Source organism: Nansenia antarctica, assembly GCF_963989245.1.
Source record: "Nansenia antarctica genome assembly, chromosome: 1".
Lineage (NCBI taxonomy): Eukaryota > Metazoa > Chordata > Actinopteri > Argentiniformes > Microstomatidae > Nansenia > Nansenia antarctica.
In genome coordinates, this window is record NC_137674.1 from 103,013,726 (window position 1) to 103,031,821 (window position 18,096).

At 49.7% G+C, this 18,096-nt stretch overlaps 1 protein-coding gene across 1 annotated transcript in view; it reads right to left on the reverse strand.

Annotated features, from left to right (window-relative positions):
* Window positions 1–7,202: 7,202 nt before the first annotated feature.
* LOC308155408 (potassium voltage-gated channel subfamily KQT member 5-like) overlaps window positions 7,203–18,096 on the reverse strand; it is a gene marked incomplete at both ends in the record, with an annotated part of 90,025 nt that continues 79,131 nt past the window's right edge. The window contains 5 exons of the mRNA XM_080528726.1: window positions 7,203–8,303; window positions 8,705–8,831; window positions 10,789–10,905; window positions 11,428–11,544; window positions 11,806–11,937. Coding sequence (XP_080384852.1) covers window positions 7,203–8,303; window positions 8,705–8,831; window positions 10,789–10,905; window positions 11,428–11,544; window positions 11,806–11,937 — 1,594 coding nt within the window. The remainder of the gene's footprint in view (window positions 8,304–8,704; window positions 8,832–10,788; window positions 10,906–11,427; window positions 11,545–11,805; window positions 11,938–18,096) is intronic.

The window sequence follows — 18,096 nt, forward strand, 5'->3', positions numbered from 1 at the left end:
AAAGGGACAGGAGAGAGCCATGTGATGGAGGGAGAGAGGGAGAGAGTGATATGATGGAGGGAGAGGGAGAGAGTGATATGATGGAGGGAGAGGGAGAGAGTGATATTATGGAGGGAGAGGGAGAGAGTGATATGATGGAGGGAGAGGGACAGCAGAGAGTGATATGATGGAGGGAGAGGGACAGGATCGAGTGATATGATGGAGGGAGAGGGACAGGAGAGAGTGATATGATGGAGGGAGAGAGTGATATGATGGAGGGAGAGGGACAGGAGAGAGTGATATGATGGAGGGAGAGGGACAGGAGAGAGTGATATGATGGAGGGAGAGGGACAGGAACGAGTGAAATGATGGAGGGAGAGGGAGAGAGTGATATGATGGAGGGACAGGAGAGAGTGATATGATGGAGGGACAGGAGAGAGTGATATGATGGAGGGAGAGGGACAGGAGAGAGTTATATGATGGAGGGAGAGGGACAGGAGAGAGTTATATGATGGAGGGAGAGGGACAGGAGAGAGTGATATGATGGAGGGAGAGGGACAGGAGAGAGTGATATGATGGAGGGAGGAGAGAGAGAGTGATATGGAGGGAGAGGGAGAAGAGAGTGATATGATGGAGGAAGAGGGAGAGAGTGATATGATGGAGAGGGACAGGAGAGAGTGATATTATGGAGGGAGAGGGAGAGAGTGATATGATGGAGGGAGAGGGAGAGAGTGATATGATGGAGGGAGAGGGAGAGAGTGATATGATGGAGGGAGAGGGACAGGAGAGAGTGATATGATGGAAAGCCACCTTTGATCACTTGGAAACGTCCTTCTAGTCTTGATTTGAGTGGTTGCATGGATGCATGCTACGTGATGTGGAATAGTAATGGTATTCCTCATTCCATTCTATGCATTACAATGAGCCTGTCCTCTGATTTCTACCCCCACCAGCCTCCCCCTGGTGGAAATCCTATACGACTCTGAAGGCAGCACACATGTGAACGTTCCAGGTGACTCTGTGTAAAGAGGGACAGGGAGAAAGGATGTTTACAAAGGGTGGTATGTACACAGACGCACCAGGACACAAGACAAAGACATCCATGGAAAGCTAACATCTGTGCCAGTAAATAAACCTGAATGTGAACAATAGGCACTGTACACACACCTGACACATACTTGACACACACCTGACACACATCTGACACAGACTTGACACACACCTGACACACACCTGACACACATCTGACACAGACTTGACACACACCTAACACACACTTGACACACACTCGCGACTTGTTCCCGGTTTCACTAGCTGCCATCACATATCACCCCAACTTTCTAATACCATGTATATACCTGCTTTGACTGTCCCATACATACATACATACATACATACATACATACATACATATATACTGTACATGTACATTTTCATCCTGAAAAACATTTAGTCTTTTAGTCATATCCCTTCAATGTCAAACACATTGATTGGGCTATGTAAGTCTACACTACTGTAGAGTGGTAGGGAGGTACAGTAGAGGTCAGAGGTCAAAGATGTGTATGACTAAACAGGTTTTCAGAAGTCATCCCTCTTCTATCCCCAATCTTTACCCCTTCCCAACAAGGCTGCTTCCTATATTATCACCTAACCCATGAACGTCGCTTCATGTTGTCCCATCCTTACAGTGCACAGCACATAGATTGACTAGTTTGTTTTCTCTCCATCCTTAGACACACTCGTTTCCTTCTACTTCTTAGCGACGGCAGAGCAGCAGGAAGGCCTCCAAGATCTCCAGAGACCCAACCCACCCTGGGTACGAACACTTTACCCGGCTGCCCTCGAAAAGGCGGTACAGGACCATGGCCGCAAGGACAAACAGACTGAAAAACAGCTTCTACCCCAGGGCCATCCAGGCCCTGAACACAGCAAAGACCTAGGTTCTGGGCCCTGGACAGTCTGGACGGATTGATGGCAGCTGCTGGACTGAAAAAAATCAGGTGTAGTGCTGAGGCACAAATATGTACATTTCTAGCCTGCAAACTGCGACACTTCAAATGAATGTGCAATAACACTATGTGCAATATGACAACCCTAGTCGTCTATCTGTACAGTATAGTATAGTGGATAGTGTACATAGCCTTTATTTATGTAAACCAGCTCCTTTCCCTTCTTGTTTTTTTAGTTTTTTTTTCTTTCTTTCCTAGCACCAGGGGAGCCACCCCTCCCAAATTTCGTTGTTTGGTACCTGTACTATAGCAATGACAATAAAGACCATTCATTCATTCATTCATTCATTCATTCATTCATTTCATCGAGAGGATTCTAGAACCATCTCAGACAAGAAACCGTCTGTTTTGGACAGTGATGATGTCATAGATCTCAAGATTATTCAGGAAGTGATATACCAACACTGGGATCCATTTATAGATGCCTCCACTGCCAAGGACAGAGGCAGATTACAGCGGATTATTCGGTCAGTCGAGAAGGTCATCGGCTGCAACCTACCATCTGTCCTGGAACTGCTCAGACTCCAGGACCAGTGGGAGGGCAGGAAAGATCATCGCTGATGATCCTTCCCACCCCAGTCACCACCTCTTCCAAAAAAGAATAAAGTTCTGGCCTATCAAGAAACCCCGTGCCACCTGAACAGTTTCTTCACCATGGCAGTGGGCCTCACAAACAAGCCCCCCCCCGCCCGTCACACACACACACACACACACACACACACACACACACACACACACACACACACACACACAGTGTAATCTATATTAGTTTTACATTACTATAATTTACAACCTACATAATTATTGTGCTACTGCCCCTATTGTCATTGTCTTTTTTTTGTGCTTTTTTTGCTTATATATTGTTGTTTTATTACATTTTAGTTATTATATTGTTTATTTTATCTTTATGCCCTATGCACCAACCACACCAAGTCAATTTCCTGTATGTGCGAATATACTTCGCAATACCAAATTCTGATTCTGATTCTGAGATATGAACACTAGAGAGCGCACTGCTCTAAATTCGGTGATTCAATGGGAAGTGCTATGTAGTCAACTTTCTTCAACCTCTGTGATTTGAGTGGCTGTATGGATCAAATGTTGATGATTCACTGCCACCTGTCAGACCCTCAGCGACCTTGTTGCTGCGGCTACACCGTCCTGGCAACAAGGTCCCTGGCAGTCCTGCCTGGCAACCCCGCCACCAGTTCACCTTCGAGCGCCTGTGGCTTACATCCCAGAGGACGAGGGGGATTTCTACTACGCCATGGCTCTGTTCAGAGGGGCATTCAAAGACGCTCACAGGATGGTGAAAACGTGCCGTGAGAACGGCAAATGACATAGAGGCCAGGTGGCAGGAGGGGAACCATCGGAACTAGCCCACCAAGGTCTCTCCAGAGTACATCTGGGACGTCACGTTGCCAAGGGACCCAACATCAATGAAGTCAGGCTTTACCCAACCTCTCACCTAGATCTGGCAGGACCTGCCCTACTTCTATGGAAAGAGCCTTTGTTTTCTACAATTTCCCTGTGTTTTGTTTGATTGTTCCCTTTTGGTAAATATTTAGGTTTCACATTTGATTGTCATGTGTACTTATTTTTTCTGAGTGCCACTCATATTTTTCATTTTTATTGACAGTTTTAGACAGGAAGGATGGGTGAGAGAGAGAGAGAGGAGGGATGACATGCAGGATATGTCCCCGGAATCGAACCGGGGACCCTGCGGTTAGATGGTCAGCGCTTAACCCACTACGCCACCTAAGCGCCCCTGTCATGTGTACTTTAAATGACATCTGGGCTCTTCCTACGCTACGGTAGTGCATCTCTGGTACCATAGCTTTCATTCAAGACACCCAGACCGAAGAAAAGGTTGTGTTTAATTTGAGAAGTTTATTAAAGTATGATCATAAAATTCATTTTGCATTCATCATCCACAGAGATCTTAAACGTTGTAACCTTTTGTTATGTGCACTTCTTTAATAAATTAGTTTGACAGAATGTTAACATTATCAAGCATGGTATCTTTAAGGCCGGGTTGTGTGTCATAATAAGTTACTGTAGGAGGTGGCAGGGGCAGACACATCAACTGCAGTACACTGTATTAGGTTTGCAGTCATGATTCATCTTTACTGTATGTGTGTGTTTGTGTTTCTGGCAACCCCAGTCAGAAGAGACCGGACATGCTCCCATTGGAGTTCTCTTACATTTGCAGCCCAGTGAGACAAAAAAATAAGAAATATACTGTAATTATGATGAAATGCAAGAAAGGCACAGTTAAGCAACTGACAGAAATACAAACGAAAATTAACCGTAAAATGTCTTTGTGAATGAAGTACATCTTACACAGCTTCACTCTTCAGACCAACTATTACTATTTCTTCACAGGGTCCATGATGATCTAAATAGATGAACTAATCTTTCCTGCCTCTAATACATACAGTACATGCTATAACCCCTGCATTATAATACCTTCGTAGGACAATGACTCGGATTAGGCCTATAAATCTGATACAAACATAAATCTGATACGTTCCATTTCTGGGAGCATAAAATCACCAGTCACATTTGCAGGTTCCTTAAAAATCTTCAAACAATTGTGCTTTCAAGTCGTTGTAGATTTACCACACCAGCACTGCTCCTACTTCGAGGGGGCGTTCTCTTGCAAACCTCCAACAAGACACGGCTGTACACACAACTGTATGTGCGGGGTTAGCAGGTCACATGTACATAACATAAATGATATACAACTTACATTGTTACATTACATTCTACAGTATTATAGTTAATCAGCTAAGCAAATGCACTTATTTACCATTCAAAAGAAAATCTAATAGAAACAAAAAAAATGTAAGTCATAAGACCATTAAGACTGCTGTCTACAGTATATCTCCTTCAAGGACAACAAAAAGGTGCAACAATAAAAAACAAGATGGCTGACAATTGTGTGCATATTTCTCATTCAAGAGCAGGCGTCTGTGTTCAGGCAGGGTGGCAATAAAACAGTGCTTCTGCCTTGAAGGGGGGGGTGGGGGGGGGGCATGCAAACAACAGACTGATCTGCTGATCACATTCAGCATCAAGCATGTCCACAGCACTTGTACCACTCTGTCTGTCAGTACCAGACAACATTCACCCTCTGTTTTCAAGATGGCCGCCTGATGATTTCTCAGTGCCTGGTCCAGGGATGGGGTCAGTTTGATTTCAATTCAGTGAATTCAGGAAGTGATTTGAATATACAATTACAAACGAAAAAAAACACTTTTGATAAACAAATTGCTTCTATTTTCAGTGTATTGAAAAAAACATTGAAAATAGATGCCTGATTTGCAATAATGTAATTCTAATTCCATTGTAATTCACTTATACTTCCTGAACTGACTCCAACCCTGGCCTGCACCTCTATGGACTGCACCTGTGATGGTGGTTGGACATTTATAGATAAGAGACACAGTTAGGATCAGTGCCCTTAGTCTACCACCGCCCCCTAGTGGCTTCTAGTGGTTACTAGTACAAGCTCCCCACTTGCCTCCCTTGAAAGTACCAGAGTGGATGTTAGTGTCACGGGTGAAACTAAAACGATCTTTCTGACTAGCATCCCATTGACAGGGCAACTAGGTCGAAACCTAAAACTGACCCTTAACCCTTACTCTAACCAATTCGGAAACTCAACAGTGGTTTGCTGGTCAGGTGTGTCCTTTCAGTTTTCTCCCTGTGGCACGCAGGGTTAAACAACGGTCATCTAGGACCCATCTCTCTCTGTGTTCATTATCTAACCCCTCTCCTGTGGCCAACCGAGGTTCAAAACCAGGTGTTCCACCCTTGGAAGACATGCGTGATGAACCCACTAAGCTAAAAGTCTAGGCATTCTACTTGAGAGAACAAGTGTCGTTCATGTCTCAGGTCGAGATGACATAATCACTGGAGCGAGGTCTCCAACCACCTCCGCTACACCTTCTCCAGAACCCTGCCTCAGCAGTAAGACTGGCCCAGGCTATAGCTGCTCACTATACCAACAAACCACAGTGTTTTTACTGTTTATCCACATCAGTGGAGGATGGTGAAGGGAGAAATCAGAGGACGGGCTCAATGTTACGCTTGATATCGATGGTATCGGTTAACGATTCCATTCTTCATTCTATTCCATGCGTTATAAAAATGCCTGTCCTCCGATTTCTACCTTCACCAGCCTCCCCTCCACCCGTCGAGTCTTCATGGTGACGTTTTCCCTTCAGTTTGAGACAATCAGAGACTACCTAGCCTTGCACGGTGAGAAGGACATGCTGTTGGTGGGTACTCCTGTTGGTGGAAGACGGTTGTTGAACTCTTGACCTCTTTACTGTTTACAGTGGCCTATTTCTGGAGAGAGAGAGAGAGAGAGAGAGAGAGAGAGAGAGAGAGAGAGAGAGAGAGAGAGAGAGAGAGAGAGAGAGAGAGAGAGAGAGAGAGAGTGAGAGAGTCTCAGTCTCATTTCACCATCTCTTATTATATGCCAATACTCATTATTAGATCTGTATATTGTGTCTGTTTGTCTGTGCCTCAACAACACTACCTCGTCGGAAGGACCATGATGCATCTGTATTGGCACGGAGAGAGGTTTGAGCACCCAATCAACAAGTTGGATTTGTCGTAAAAATCGAACGGCCTCACAAGATTGTACAATCATTACAAAAAGTAATTGTTGAGTGTGTTATCTTATCTGCACCTCTAATTAATTTGGGTTAGGCATGATTAATCATCATTAAATGTATCATCAATAAGTAGGCCTACTGTATCGCTCACACTCAGTTATCGTGTCCTATCTGACAGCTCTTTATCGCCCCCCCCCCCCCCCCCCCCCCCCCGGTTTGGAGGATACACTTAATTTAGCATGCAGGGAAACGAGTCAACTTTGGTTCCCAGGACTACTGGAGGAGGTTGCTTTGAATGCTCTCGATCCAAAGTGCTGCTGAGATCCAGACACGCAGTGTTTCATCCACATTCACACATACACACAAGACAGTTACCATATTCTCTCCTCTTTTATTTGGTTCTCTTGTTCCACCCCGACTAGCCCCATACTGTACCCTGGTGAGTTTCTCTGCCCGTTCCTTCATTCAGGAAGTAGTGCATGCAATGATATGTATGTATGACAGCCCCGCCCCCCCCCCCCCCCTCCCCCCCCGACCCACTCGCCACCCATCTCTAAATGATTTTGGGGGTTGTGTGATGATGAGGCTATTTTAGGCGTACATGGGGGAGCTGGTTGAGGCTGCTTGATGAACCCCCCTCTTCAGTCCGCAGGGGGTCCCAGGAGCTGGTGCCGTCCGCTTTGGGATGGGACAGGAAGTCATTGCCCTGGGACAGGAAGTCGAAGTGGTCCTCCGCCTGCTCCGGCTTGTGGTCACCGATAAAGAGTTCTGTCGCGCCCCAGTCGCTAACGGCAACAGGGTGCTGTCGGTCGCCGGCGGCGTCGCCATGAGAACCGCTACTGTTGCTGTCGCCGAGGGGGGAAGGCAGACCGGGGGGGCCGTCCACGAGGGTCTGGGTCAGGCTATGGGTGGATAGGGACTTCCCCAGCCCCTGTCCCCAGTCCTCAGGCCTCTCGTCTGGGCTAGAAGTGAGCAGTAGCAGAGGGTCCATCTCCAAGCTCATGTGTCTCCTCCAGGTGACCTCCTTCCTCAGGCCTCCCCTCAGCTGCACCCTGTCCTGGGCACGATGTCCTGCCTCTCCGTCCCCCTCCTCGTCTTCATCTTCCATCACCGCTGAGGGGCCTGAGCTCTCCTCTAACCCTCCCGCCGGTGAGGTGTCCTGGGTGGGGCCCGCGGTGAGGCGTCTGGGCTGGGGTGCCGCGGTGGTGGGCGGCAACTGGAGGGTGGTGGTCCCGGCGGAGGGGCGAGGGGGGGGCGGTAGGTCAGGGAAGTAGGCCTGCATGGGGAAGCTGTTGGGCGTGGTGAGGAGGGAGTAGGGGCTGTCGGGGGGCAGAAGAGGGGAGGGGGTGAGGGAGGCGGTGGAGGGAGGGTAGGAGGGGGGGCAGCTGTCGAGACTGAGCTCACTGGGGGGGGGCAGGATGAGCTGGAGGCCCCTGGGGAGTTGTCCACTGACGGACAGGTTCAGCCCTCCCCCATTGCCTCCACCACCGCCACCCCTGTGTCCCCCCACCCCGTCCCCACACGGGGGAGGGGAACAACAGGACAGGATGGAGCTCTGGTAGTCGGAGGTCTGGTGCTCCAGCTCAAACAGGGGCAGGGAGGAGAGGGTGAGGGCTGACGTGCCCTTCTGGAGAGCTTGCCTGTACACGTCCAGCAGGGAGTCCAGCTTTGACTCAATAGACGTCACCTGAGCGATAAGAGAGAGAGAGAGAGAGAGAGAGAGAGAGAGAGAGAAAGAGACAGAGAAAAAAGAGACAGATAGAGACAGAGAGAGAGAGAGAGATAAAGATTGAGAGGGAGAGGGAGAGAGAGAGGACGAAGGGGAGAGAGACAGAAAGATAGAGAGACGGGAGGAGAGAAAGTGAGACAGAGACAGTCAGAGAACTAGATTAAACCGAATCCTATAGCTGAAATGTATCTTCAAGGAAGACTGGTTTCAAACACGTGTGCCGTCCCATGCATTACAACGAGCCTCCCCTCCGACTTCTACCTCCACTGATTGACACTTGGTTTATTATGGGTAATGGTGCAACCTGGGCCCGTTTACTATTGGCCCACAGTTATCTGTACGTGCGCACACACACTCACCTGTCTCTCCACCTTACACACACGCCCCAGCATACTCATGTCCTCACATGGGTCTCCATCGGGGTGCAGCTTGTCCTTGATCTTCTTATCTACGGGGATCTGACCTTTACCCAGTATCTGGTCCACCCTGAGGCACACACACACACACACACGCACGCACACACACACATACGCACACACGCACGCGCACACACACACACAGACACACACACACACAGACGCGCACACACACGCGCACGCACACACACACACACACACACACACACACACACACACACTAGAATGAGTCACAGGTAGCGCTATGAGGGGTATATTGACAGACAGACACCCCCAGGCTCGTTCCAGGTCAGTCGTCAGTCCACAGCAGGCAGCACACCTAACTCTAGAGCCTAGACCAAGCATGTCAGTGTTGGGAGTTAGGCTGGACACACCAACTCTAGCTACCGTTAGATGCAGAAATACACGTTTACACAACGACAACTCCACAGGCTACAGTCAAAACACAATCAAACAGAGTTTCTAAAGCACAGGTTCTTCCTCCATTACAATGCCATCTACTGTGTTACATGTTAAACAGCAAGCCGCCCCCACTGACATCATCCTCTACCGACCAAAGATCCCTATGCTGAGATCCTTGGTCATTTACAAATCCTTAGGAGGAGGAAGAAAAATAGAAAATAAAAGATCATGTTAGTGATAAAGAGAAGCAGTCCACGTGTGTCCCCAAACATGCACGAGATTTGAGACCGCAGACCGAACATACATAGCAGCTTGTTCTACCACGCTCTCGCAGAGGCGTCAAACACAGGCTGAATGTCTCCAGTGTCTGGGAAACAAACAACTGTTATCAGAGAGTCCAAAGCTTAGGGGACCGTGGGTCCATTGTGAAACAATGTGAAAGTGGAAGCTGCATCTCCTATAGGCTATGGAATCGAAATCCATTCCAATAGAATGTAATATAACTATAATATATATATATATATATATAATATATATATATAATTCTAAACAAATTACTTGGAGGAATAAAATCAGCTCAAAACTGAACAACTATAGCCCCTAGTCCTTGGTCATTTGCAGATCTAAGGGAATTGGACAGGTGAAGCAACACGGTGGATGCTCTTGTAGCCCCACTGGTAGTCTATATAATAGTTAGGGACCTGAGGAATCCTTGACTTGTTTTTTTTCTTGTAGTTCCACCTCTCAGCATGACATAGCACCCACTCGAACCATGTGTTGATACACATGTTTCAGACCCATAATACTCACAATACTTTAACCAGAATGCATACAAATATTTCTTTTAACAATATGCATAGCAGGATTTCAGTCATATATGCATATTTCAAGTAAAACAGTGTGAACATCTGTTGCTAACGGCCTGGAGTGTGGAGGCACATGTAGTGCCGCCTTGAGGATACTTTTTGAAATACATGTTGTTGATTATGTGACAGGTCAGGTCAAGAGTTTCTCAGGTCCTTAGCTATAGGGAGAGCCAGAGTGGTATATTAGAAGAGTGGTGCCAATTAAATGATACATTTTCTATTGGCTAATGCTTATGGAGACTAATAGTTCTACAGTTATAGATAGACTACAGTCAAATCCACACTAAACTACATTCACACTAAACTACAGTACAATCCACACTAAGTTCCTTCACGCAAACCTATGGACAAAGTTGCCATTTCGTTCGCCTTTCCTTGTTAGCCCCGCTGACTTACATATCTTAATCCAATAATAATAATAAAAAATTGGGTAAATCAAGAAGGATTTTTTTTTTTACTATTTGAAGCCTCCCATCATTTATTGGTGCCACTCTTCTAATATACTACTATGGGTAGAGCCATCACCAAACTGCCTATTGTGACCCTGCAGATGTGATCTACACATGCTGAATAGGGAAGGGTAATAAGCTATATAGGCAGGCCATGAGAACAGTCTAGCTTTGTACTCTGTGATTTGTATAAGGGACACACATGGACATAACCCCCTCTCCTTCCAAATCTGCTCCAACGGCGTGTCAGTGGGTGCGTGCTTGTACGTGTATGTGTGTGGTTTGTGTGAGAGTTGGGAGGGGGTCTAACCCCGGGGGTCCAGAGTGCTTCCTCCTGGTCTGACTGTAATATAAGTGCAGGGAGGGAGAGGACATGTTCCTGGGTTTGCTGTTCAAGTTGGGGTAAGGACCCAGTCCACTGGCCAGTCTGTATAGGAGAGACATGTACTGTAGGTCAGATAGGGCGCACACACACACACACACACATACACACACACACACACACACACACCCAGAGCAACTACATGCACAAGCTACATGCACTGACTCAATTAGTCCATAAACTACCACCACCAAAATCCACTCTAAACGACAGTAAAATCCACACCAAACTACAATAGAATCCACACTAAACTACAGCCAAATCCACATTAAAGTACAGTTAAATCCACACTACCAATCGGTGGACCCAACTACTCATTTTCAGGTCCAGCAGGGTTAGGAGAGAACGGTTATTGTCTAATAAAACTCCCAACTGGGTGGTTAGTAATGATACTGTTGAAAATGTTAGATGCAGAAAGCAGCTAGCCTATGCTAGAGATGGCTACAATACAGTGTCCTCCATAAGTATTGGAAATATTACCGTACTATGAGGTTAAAGTAGTCTTTTCACCATTCCCCTATGTCAGGACACACCAAAAGTATTTGTAAAGTGTCTATGTTGGCTAACCCTGGTGCAGAGTGCTTCCTCTTGGACTGGCTGTAATATAAGTGGAGGGAGGGGGAGGAAAAGGTCTTGACTCGGCTGTTCAGGCTGGGGTGAGGAGGACCCACTATGGAGTCCAGTCTGGGGGGGAGGAGGGAACACACGGGCAGGTTAGACACACACTACACACTCCAATATCAGGAGGATGAGGATGATGATGATGGTGATGATAATAGCTTGTGTGTGTATGTGTGTGCGTGCGTATGCATGTGCGTGTGCGTGTGCGTGTGCATGTGTGTCATTTTGTCAGTCTGTTCATTTGCCTTTGTGTGAGCCACTGCGTGTGTGTGTGTGTGTGTGTGTGTGTGTGTGTGTGTGTGTGTGTTTCCAAAGGGACCTCACCTGGTCTGAAGACTTTTGATGCGACAGAGCATGTCCAGGTGTCCAGCTGAGTACTGCTCGATCACGTCCTTCACGTCGTACGGACGCAGAGTCTCCTTAAACTTCTTCTTCGCTACGTGGAACTTCATGATCCTGGATGGGAAAGGGTCATACAGTTCACACACACACACACACACACACACACACACACACACACATACACACAATAAGATTTTATTTGATTTCTTAGGATCCCCATTAGCTAATGCAAAGCATCATGCACAAATAAACGCATCATACACAAATCTAGTGCGTATGATGCGTTGGTTCACTTATTTTTTCACTTTGATTTTATTCGGGGTTTTTGAGATATGATCTGGTAGAGCATTCCATTCAATCATCATCACTGCACGTTGTTTCGTTTTGTTTTGGTTTTTGGATTTGTGTAGTTACCACTGGTGGCATGTCCGGTGGGGTATGTGTGCGCATCAAAGCTAAGTGTAAGCTGCCTATACAAACAGACAGAAAACAGAGAGTTTTCAGAATATTAATATTTTTTACAAATGAAAGTGATGCTTTTAACCTCTCATCAACTCATCAATCAGCCAGGAGAGTCGGTCATGCATGATGTTTATGCATGAGAATGCAGCCTCACCAAATCTCTTATTTTGTACATGTGGTACACAGAGAAAACCAGCATCAGAAGACCTGAGAGCTCTATTGGGTTGCTCTATATTGACTATTGTAGTGCCGGAGGAAAAAGGAAAGACGTAGGCAACGTAATGATAACTGTTTAATCAAAATAACAACTTGTACTCTCAGTACAGGACCAGAAAATAGATCACCAAAACTGTTGTGTCTAAACAGGAAGTTGCAACGTTAATAATCCTCCCCTCTGCCCCTAGTGCCAGAACTGGTTCCCTCCCACTACACAACCAACAGTAAGAGGAGAACATGAACCCATAATGTAGTCACTACACCAGCCCCCCCAGTGTTCACCTCAATATTGGAAATCCTCACGGCGAGGAGGGCGTATGGCCCGGCCCCTACGATCGTAGGTAAAGTCAGGAGGTGCGGGAGGAGGTGTGACATCGCCCATCACGTCCTCCTGCAGGGAAGGACGGGGGGCAGTGACGACCGGGGGCTCGCGAGCTGCGGGGGGTTGTCGGGGTCGGAGGGGGGAATGGCCAGGGCGCGGCAGGGGAGGTAGGACTGGAGGCCGGCCTCTGCGCGGTGGCAGGGCCAAGTCCAGGGGCAGTTCAAGGTCCAAGTGGGCCGGTTTGAGGCGATCAACGGACACACACTCAGGCCTACCCCCCATGTCAACCATGAAGTTCTTGGCTCCGGCCTCGATGACACGGAAAGGCCCGTCATAAGGAGGACGTAGTGGAGTCCTGTGGCCATCATGACGAATGAAAACGAACCTCGCTGAGTGCAGCTCCGGGGGCACCCTCGAAGTAGGGACACCATGCTGCGTAGTCGGGACCGGGACGAAGGTCCTGGCGCTGTCCAGCAGGGAGGCGCGCTGAGCGGCGGCGGACCAGGGCTCCGTTGACTTGGGAATGAAGTCACCGGGGACCCGCAGCGGCTGTCCAAACACCAGCTCAGCGGACGACGACTGGAGGTCCTCCTTAGGCGCTGTCCTGAGCCCCAGCATGACCCACGGCAGCTTGTCAAGCCAGTCGCTGTCCGTGAGGCTGGCTCGAAGGGCGGCCTTCATGGATCGATGGAAACGCTCACAGAGCCCGTTCGCCTGCGGGTGATAGGCGGTTGTGCGGTGGAGCTTGACCCCCAGATTCTCCGCCACCGCTGCCCACAGCTCTGAAGTAAACTGTGAGCCACGGTCAGAGGAGAGATCAGCAGGGGTGCCGTAGCGGGAGACCCACACCGCGATGAACGCCCGGGCCAGGTCGGGGGCTGTCGTTGAGGAGAGCGGAACTGCCTCCGGCCAGCGAGTCGTCCTGTCCACCATGGTAAAGAGATAGGTGTATCCGTGCGAGGGGGGCAGCGGCCCTACCAGGTCCACGTTTACATGATCGAACCTCCGCTCAGGCACAGAGAACTGCTCCAGGGGGGCCTTGACGTGTCGATGCACCTTGGCGCGCTGGCAGGCGATGCACGTGTCTACCCAGGCCCTCACATCCCTCTTGAGCCCATGCCAGACGAATTTCTCTGACACCAGCCGTGAGGACGGTTTCCTACCAGGGTGAGACAAGCCGTGTATCGCCTCGAAGGCGGGGCGCCTCCAGTTGGCGGGGACCACCGGTCGTGGCTGACCCATGGAGACGTCGCACAGGAGCGTGGCCCCTGCGTCACCGAAAACCACCTCTTCTAGGCGCAGTCCTGTGTCCGACAACTTGAGAGCCTGGACGGCGGGGTCGGCGGCCTGGTCTGCAGCCATGCGCGCGTAGTCCAAACCCAGTTGGACCGCACCAACCACCGCCCTGGAGAGACAATCCGCGACCTGGTTGGACTTCCCAGCAACGTGCTGGATGTCTGTGGTGAACTCGGATATGTAGGCGAGCTGGCGCTGTTGGCGGTCGGACCACGGCTCCGCCACCTTGGACATGGCGTGCGTGAGTGGCTTGTGGTCCACGTAGGCCGTAAACTCGCGGCCCTCCAGTAAAAAACGGAAGTGTCTGACAGCAAGCCACAGCCCGAGGAGCTCCCTGTCGAATGTGCTGTACCTTTGCTCTCTGGGAGACAGCTGGCGGCTGAAGAATGCAAGAGGCTGCCAGGCGTCCCCAACCCACTGTTCGTACACCGCTCCCACAGCAAAGTCAGAGGCGTCCGTGGTGAGAGCAGTGGGTGCCGAGGGCGAGGGGTGGGCCAACATGGCAGCGCGGGCCAGGGCCGCCTTGGTGTCCTGAAAGGCTTTGACACGCTCCGCCGTCCAGTCCACCGGCTGCTTCAGAGTCTTGCCCTTCTGGGCATCGTACAGAGGCCGCAGGATGTGAGCGATGTGGTGGAGGAAGCGATAGTAGAAGGTTACCATCCCGATGAACCCCTTGAGCTCGCTGATTGTGCTGGGGCGCGGGAAAGCAGCGACAGCTTCCACCTTCGAGGGGAGGGGGGTCACCCCCTCTGCGGAGACCCGGTGCCCGAGAAAGTCGATGGTGTTCCGTCCGAACTCACACTTCGCCGGATTGACAATCAGCCCATGTTGGCTGAGCCGTGTGAAAAGGGCCCGGAGGTGGGACAGGTGCTCCTCCTCCGTGGTGCTTGCGACGAGGATGTCATCCAAGTAGACGAAGAGGAATGGTAGGTCCCGGAGCACCGAGTGCATGAGGCGTTGGAAGGTCTGCGCCGCGTTCTTCAGGCCGAACGGCATCCGCAGAAACTCGAAGAGTCCAAATGGCGTGATTACGGCCGTCTTAGGGACGTCCTCGGGGTGCACCGGCACCTGATGGTACCCCCGTACCAGGTCCACTTTGGAGAAGAAGCGTTTGCCTGCCAGGTTCGCTGAAAAGTCCTGGACATGTGGGACCGGGTAGCGGTCAGGCTTGGACGCGTCGTTGAGGCGGCGGTAGTCCCCACATGGGCGCCACCCGCCGTCTGACTTAGGGACGATGTGCAGGGGAGACGCCCAGGGGCTGCTCGAGCGCCGAACGATGCCCACCTGCTCCATATGCGCAAACTCCGCCCTGGTGATGGCCAGCTTCTCCGGGTTGAGGCGCCTGGCCCTGGCGTGGAGGGGAGGCCCCTCGGTCTCGATGTGGTGCTCCACTCCGTGTTTCACCGTGGGCGCGGAGAAGGTGGGCTTGGTAAGGTCGGGGAATTCGGCGAGCAGCCGAAGGTACTGGTCACTTTCGGCGAGCGTATTGGACCACCCGCTGTAGACCGCCTCCCCCTGCGTACAGGCGAAGGAAGCGAAAGTCTGTGAGTTGACCAGGCGCCTGTTCCCCACGTCCACCAACAGGTTGTGGGCGCACAGAAAATCCGCACCAAGGAGGGGAAATGTGACAGCCGCTATGACAAAATCCCACGAAAAGCATTGCCCTCCGAAGCACACGTCCACCGCCCTAGTGCCATAAGAGCAGATAGGTGTGCCGTCCGCGCCTGCCAACTGCGGACCACGCTCCTCCTTCGCCACATCCGATCTCTCTGCCTGAATGATGCTCCACTGGGCACCTGTGTCACAAAGGAAACTGCGACCAGAGGCGGTGTCTTGTATGAAGAGCAGCCTGTTGGTGACGCCAGCGCTCAGGGCCACTACTGAGTGCCGGCCCCGCCGTTTCCCGTCGGTCCGAAGGTGCAGGGTGAGCGGCACCGTTTGGCCTTGGCGCCAAAAGTGGCGTGGTAGAAACAATGGCCCGCAGCGTTACCCTGCTGGCCAGAAGGTCTGGCGTCATCCTTCGCTCTCCTGCGACGGTCGGGTGGCGGGGCGGCCGCGGGAGCGAGCAGGTCGGGGGACCGTTGAGGCATGGCCAAGACGAACCGGTCCGCCTCCCTGGCCAGGGCGCGGGGCTCCATGATGGCGGTGTTGGCCAGCGCCATCCTAACTTGAGCTGGCAATGTGCGCATGAACAGCTCTGTGAAGAGGATCATGGGGTCTTCTGTACCGAGCAGGTTTAGCATCCTCTCCATGCGCGCAGAAGGCCTCTCGTCACCCAAGTCCGACATGGCAAATAGGCGACGCACCCTCTCCGCAGTGGACAGTTCAAATGTCTCTAGAAGCAGGGCCTTGAGGCGCTCATATTTGTTCGTCGTCGGGGGAGCAGACAAAAAACCTACCACTCGAGCTGCGGTGGAGCTGCCCAACATTGCCACAGCATGGTTGTACCGGTCGTCGTCGTCATCGATGTCACTTTTGTTGAAATGTGCCTCTACAATAGCAAACCATGCAGCAGGCGTTGAGTCCCAGAACTCTGGTAGCTTGAGAGTGGGAGTGTGCGCACCACGCGTTACCCTGACAGGGGATGGTGATGGCTGCCGCTGGTTTGAACGTCTTCCTCGCCCGGACATTTTGCAGGATTGTAATGTTCGTTCGCTGGTTTTTGTACACAATTACGTTAACAAAAATCCACGTCGGGGTCACCAGTGTAGTGCCGGAGGAAAAAGGAAAGACGTAGGCAACGTAATGATAACTGTTTAATCAAAATAACAACTTGTACTCTCAGTACAGGACCAGAAAATAGATCACCAAAACTGTTGTGTCTAAACAGGAAGTTGCAACGTTAATAATCCTCCCCTCTGCCCCTAGTGCCAGAACTGGTTCCCTCCCACTACACAACCAACAGTAAGAGGAGAACATGAACCCATAATGTAGTCACTACACTATGTTAGTTTACAGTCCAAAGTTACACCAAGAAGCTGTGTTTCCTGTACTTGCTCAATAGAAGCATTGTTCATTGCCATATTCAGCTGTGGTTTATTTCTTAATGAGTGTTTTGATCTAAATACAATGCTCCTAGTCTTAGATATGTTCAGGACATGTTTGTTCTCAGTGATCCAGTTAAATACTGTCTGCAGCTCTTTGTTGAGGGCTGAGGTGATTTCCTTAACTGTTGGTGCAGACATGTAGAGTGTTGAATCTGAAAGATACCTGATAACTGTGTCTATCTTTTTTTTTAACCTTTTTTGTAAAGCACGTGGTGACATTTTTGAGTAATGCTCTATATAAATAATACAAAATAAAACTTTGGATTTAGATATTACTAGATTTACATATGTAATGCTTCTGGTAAATAAACCAAAATAAATAAATCTGTTTACAGTAAGAGTATCTGTTTACAGTTAGATGATTAGTCTTTGTGCTGGACCTTGTGGGACAATGACGTGTCTGTAGTGTTTGCATGTACTACCTTTCTCAGCCACCAGAGGGAAGTAAGAGCTCAGAATAGTCCCTCATGAGGACTGGCAGACAGACAGTTCAGTGCTTTTGTTATCGGAGCATTTGCAAAGGAAACATTGCTTGAATATTTTCACAAGTACATTCTATGAAACCTTACCATGTGTCAAGTCAATACAAGACTGACTGGGCTATTTCGAAAACAAACTATGCAGAAATCTGAATATCGGTCTCTCTCTCTCTACCTTATTTCATAAGCAGGACCACTGCTGCGTGAATAATATTGATGCAGATAAGTGGATCTCTACAGCGGGTTCAACCTGGCCCCCTAATGGCTCCAGTTGCTCGTTTCTCTCACTGTCTAACTGGAAACCCCCATGTGTCTGACAGACGAGCTGCTGTAATAACAGCTCTGACTGAGAGCGTCTCAACCCGACACCCTGGGAAAGGTAAGGGCACCTCTCCTCTTCATCTGCCCACCAAAGGAAGCCTGTTGTCTGGACACTGAGCCAGGGGACAGG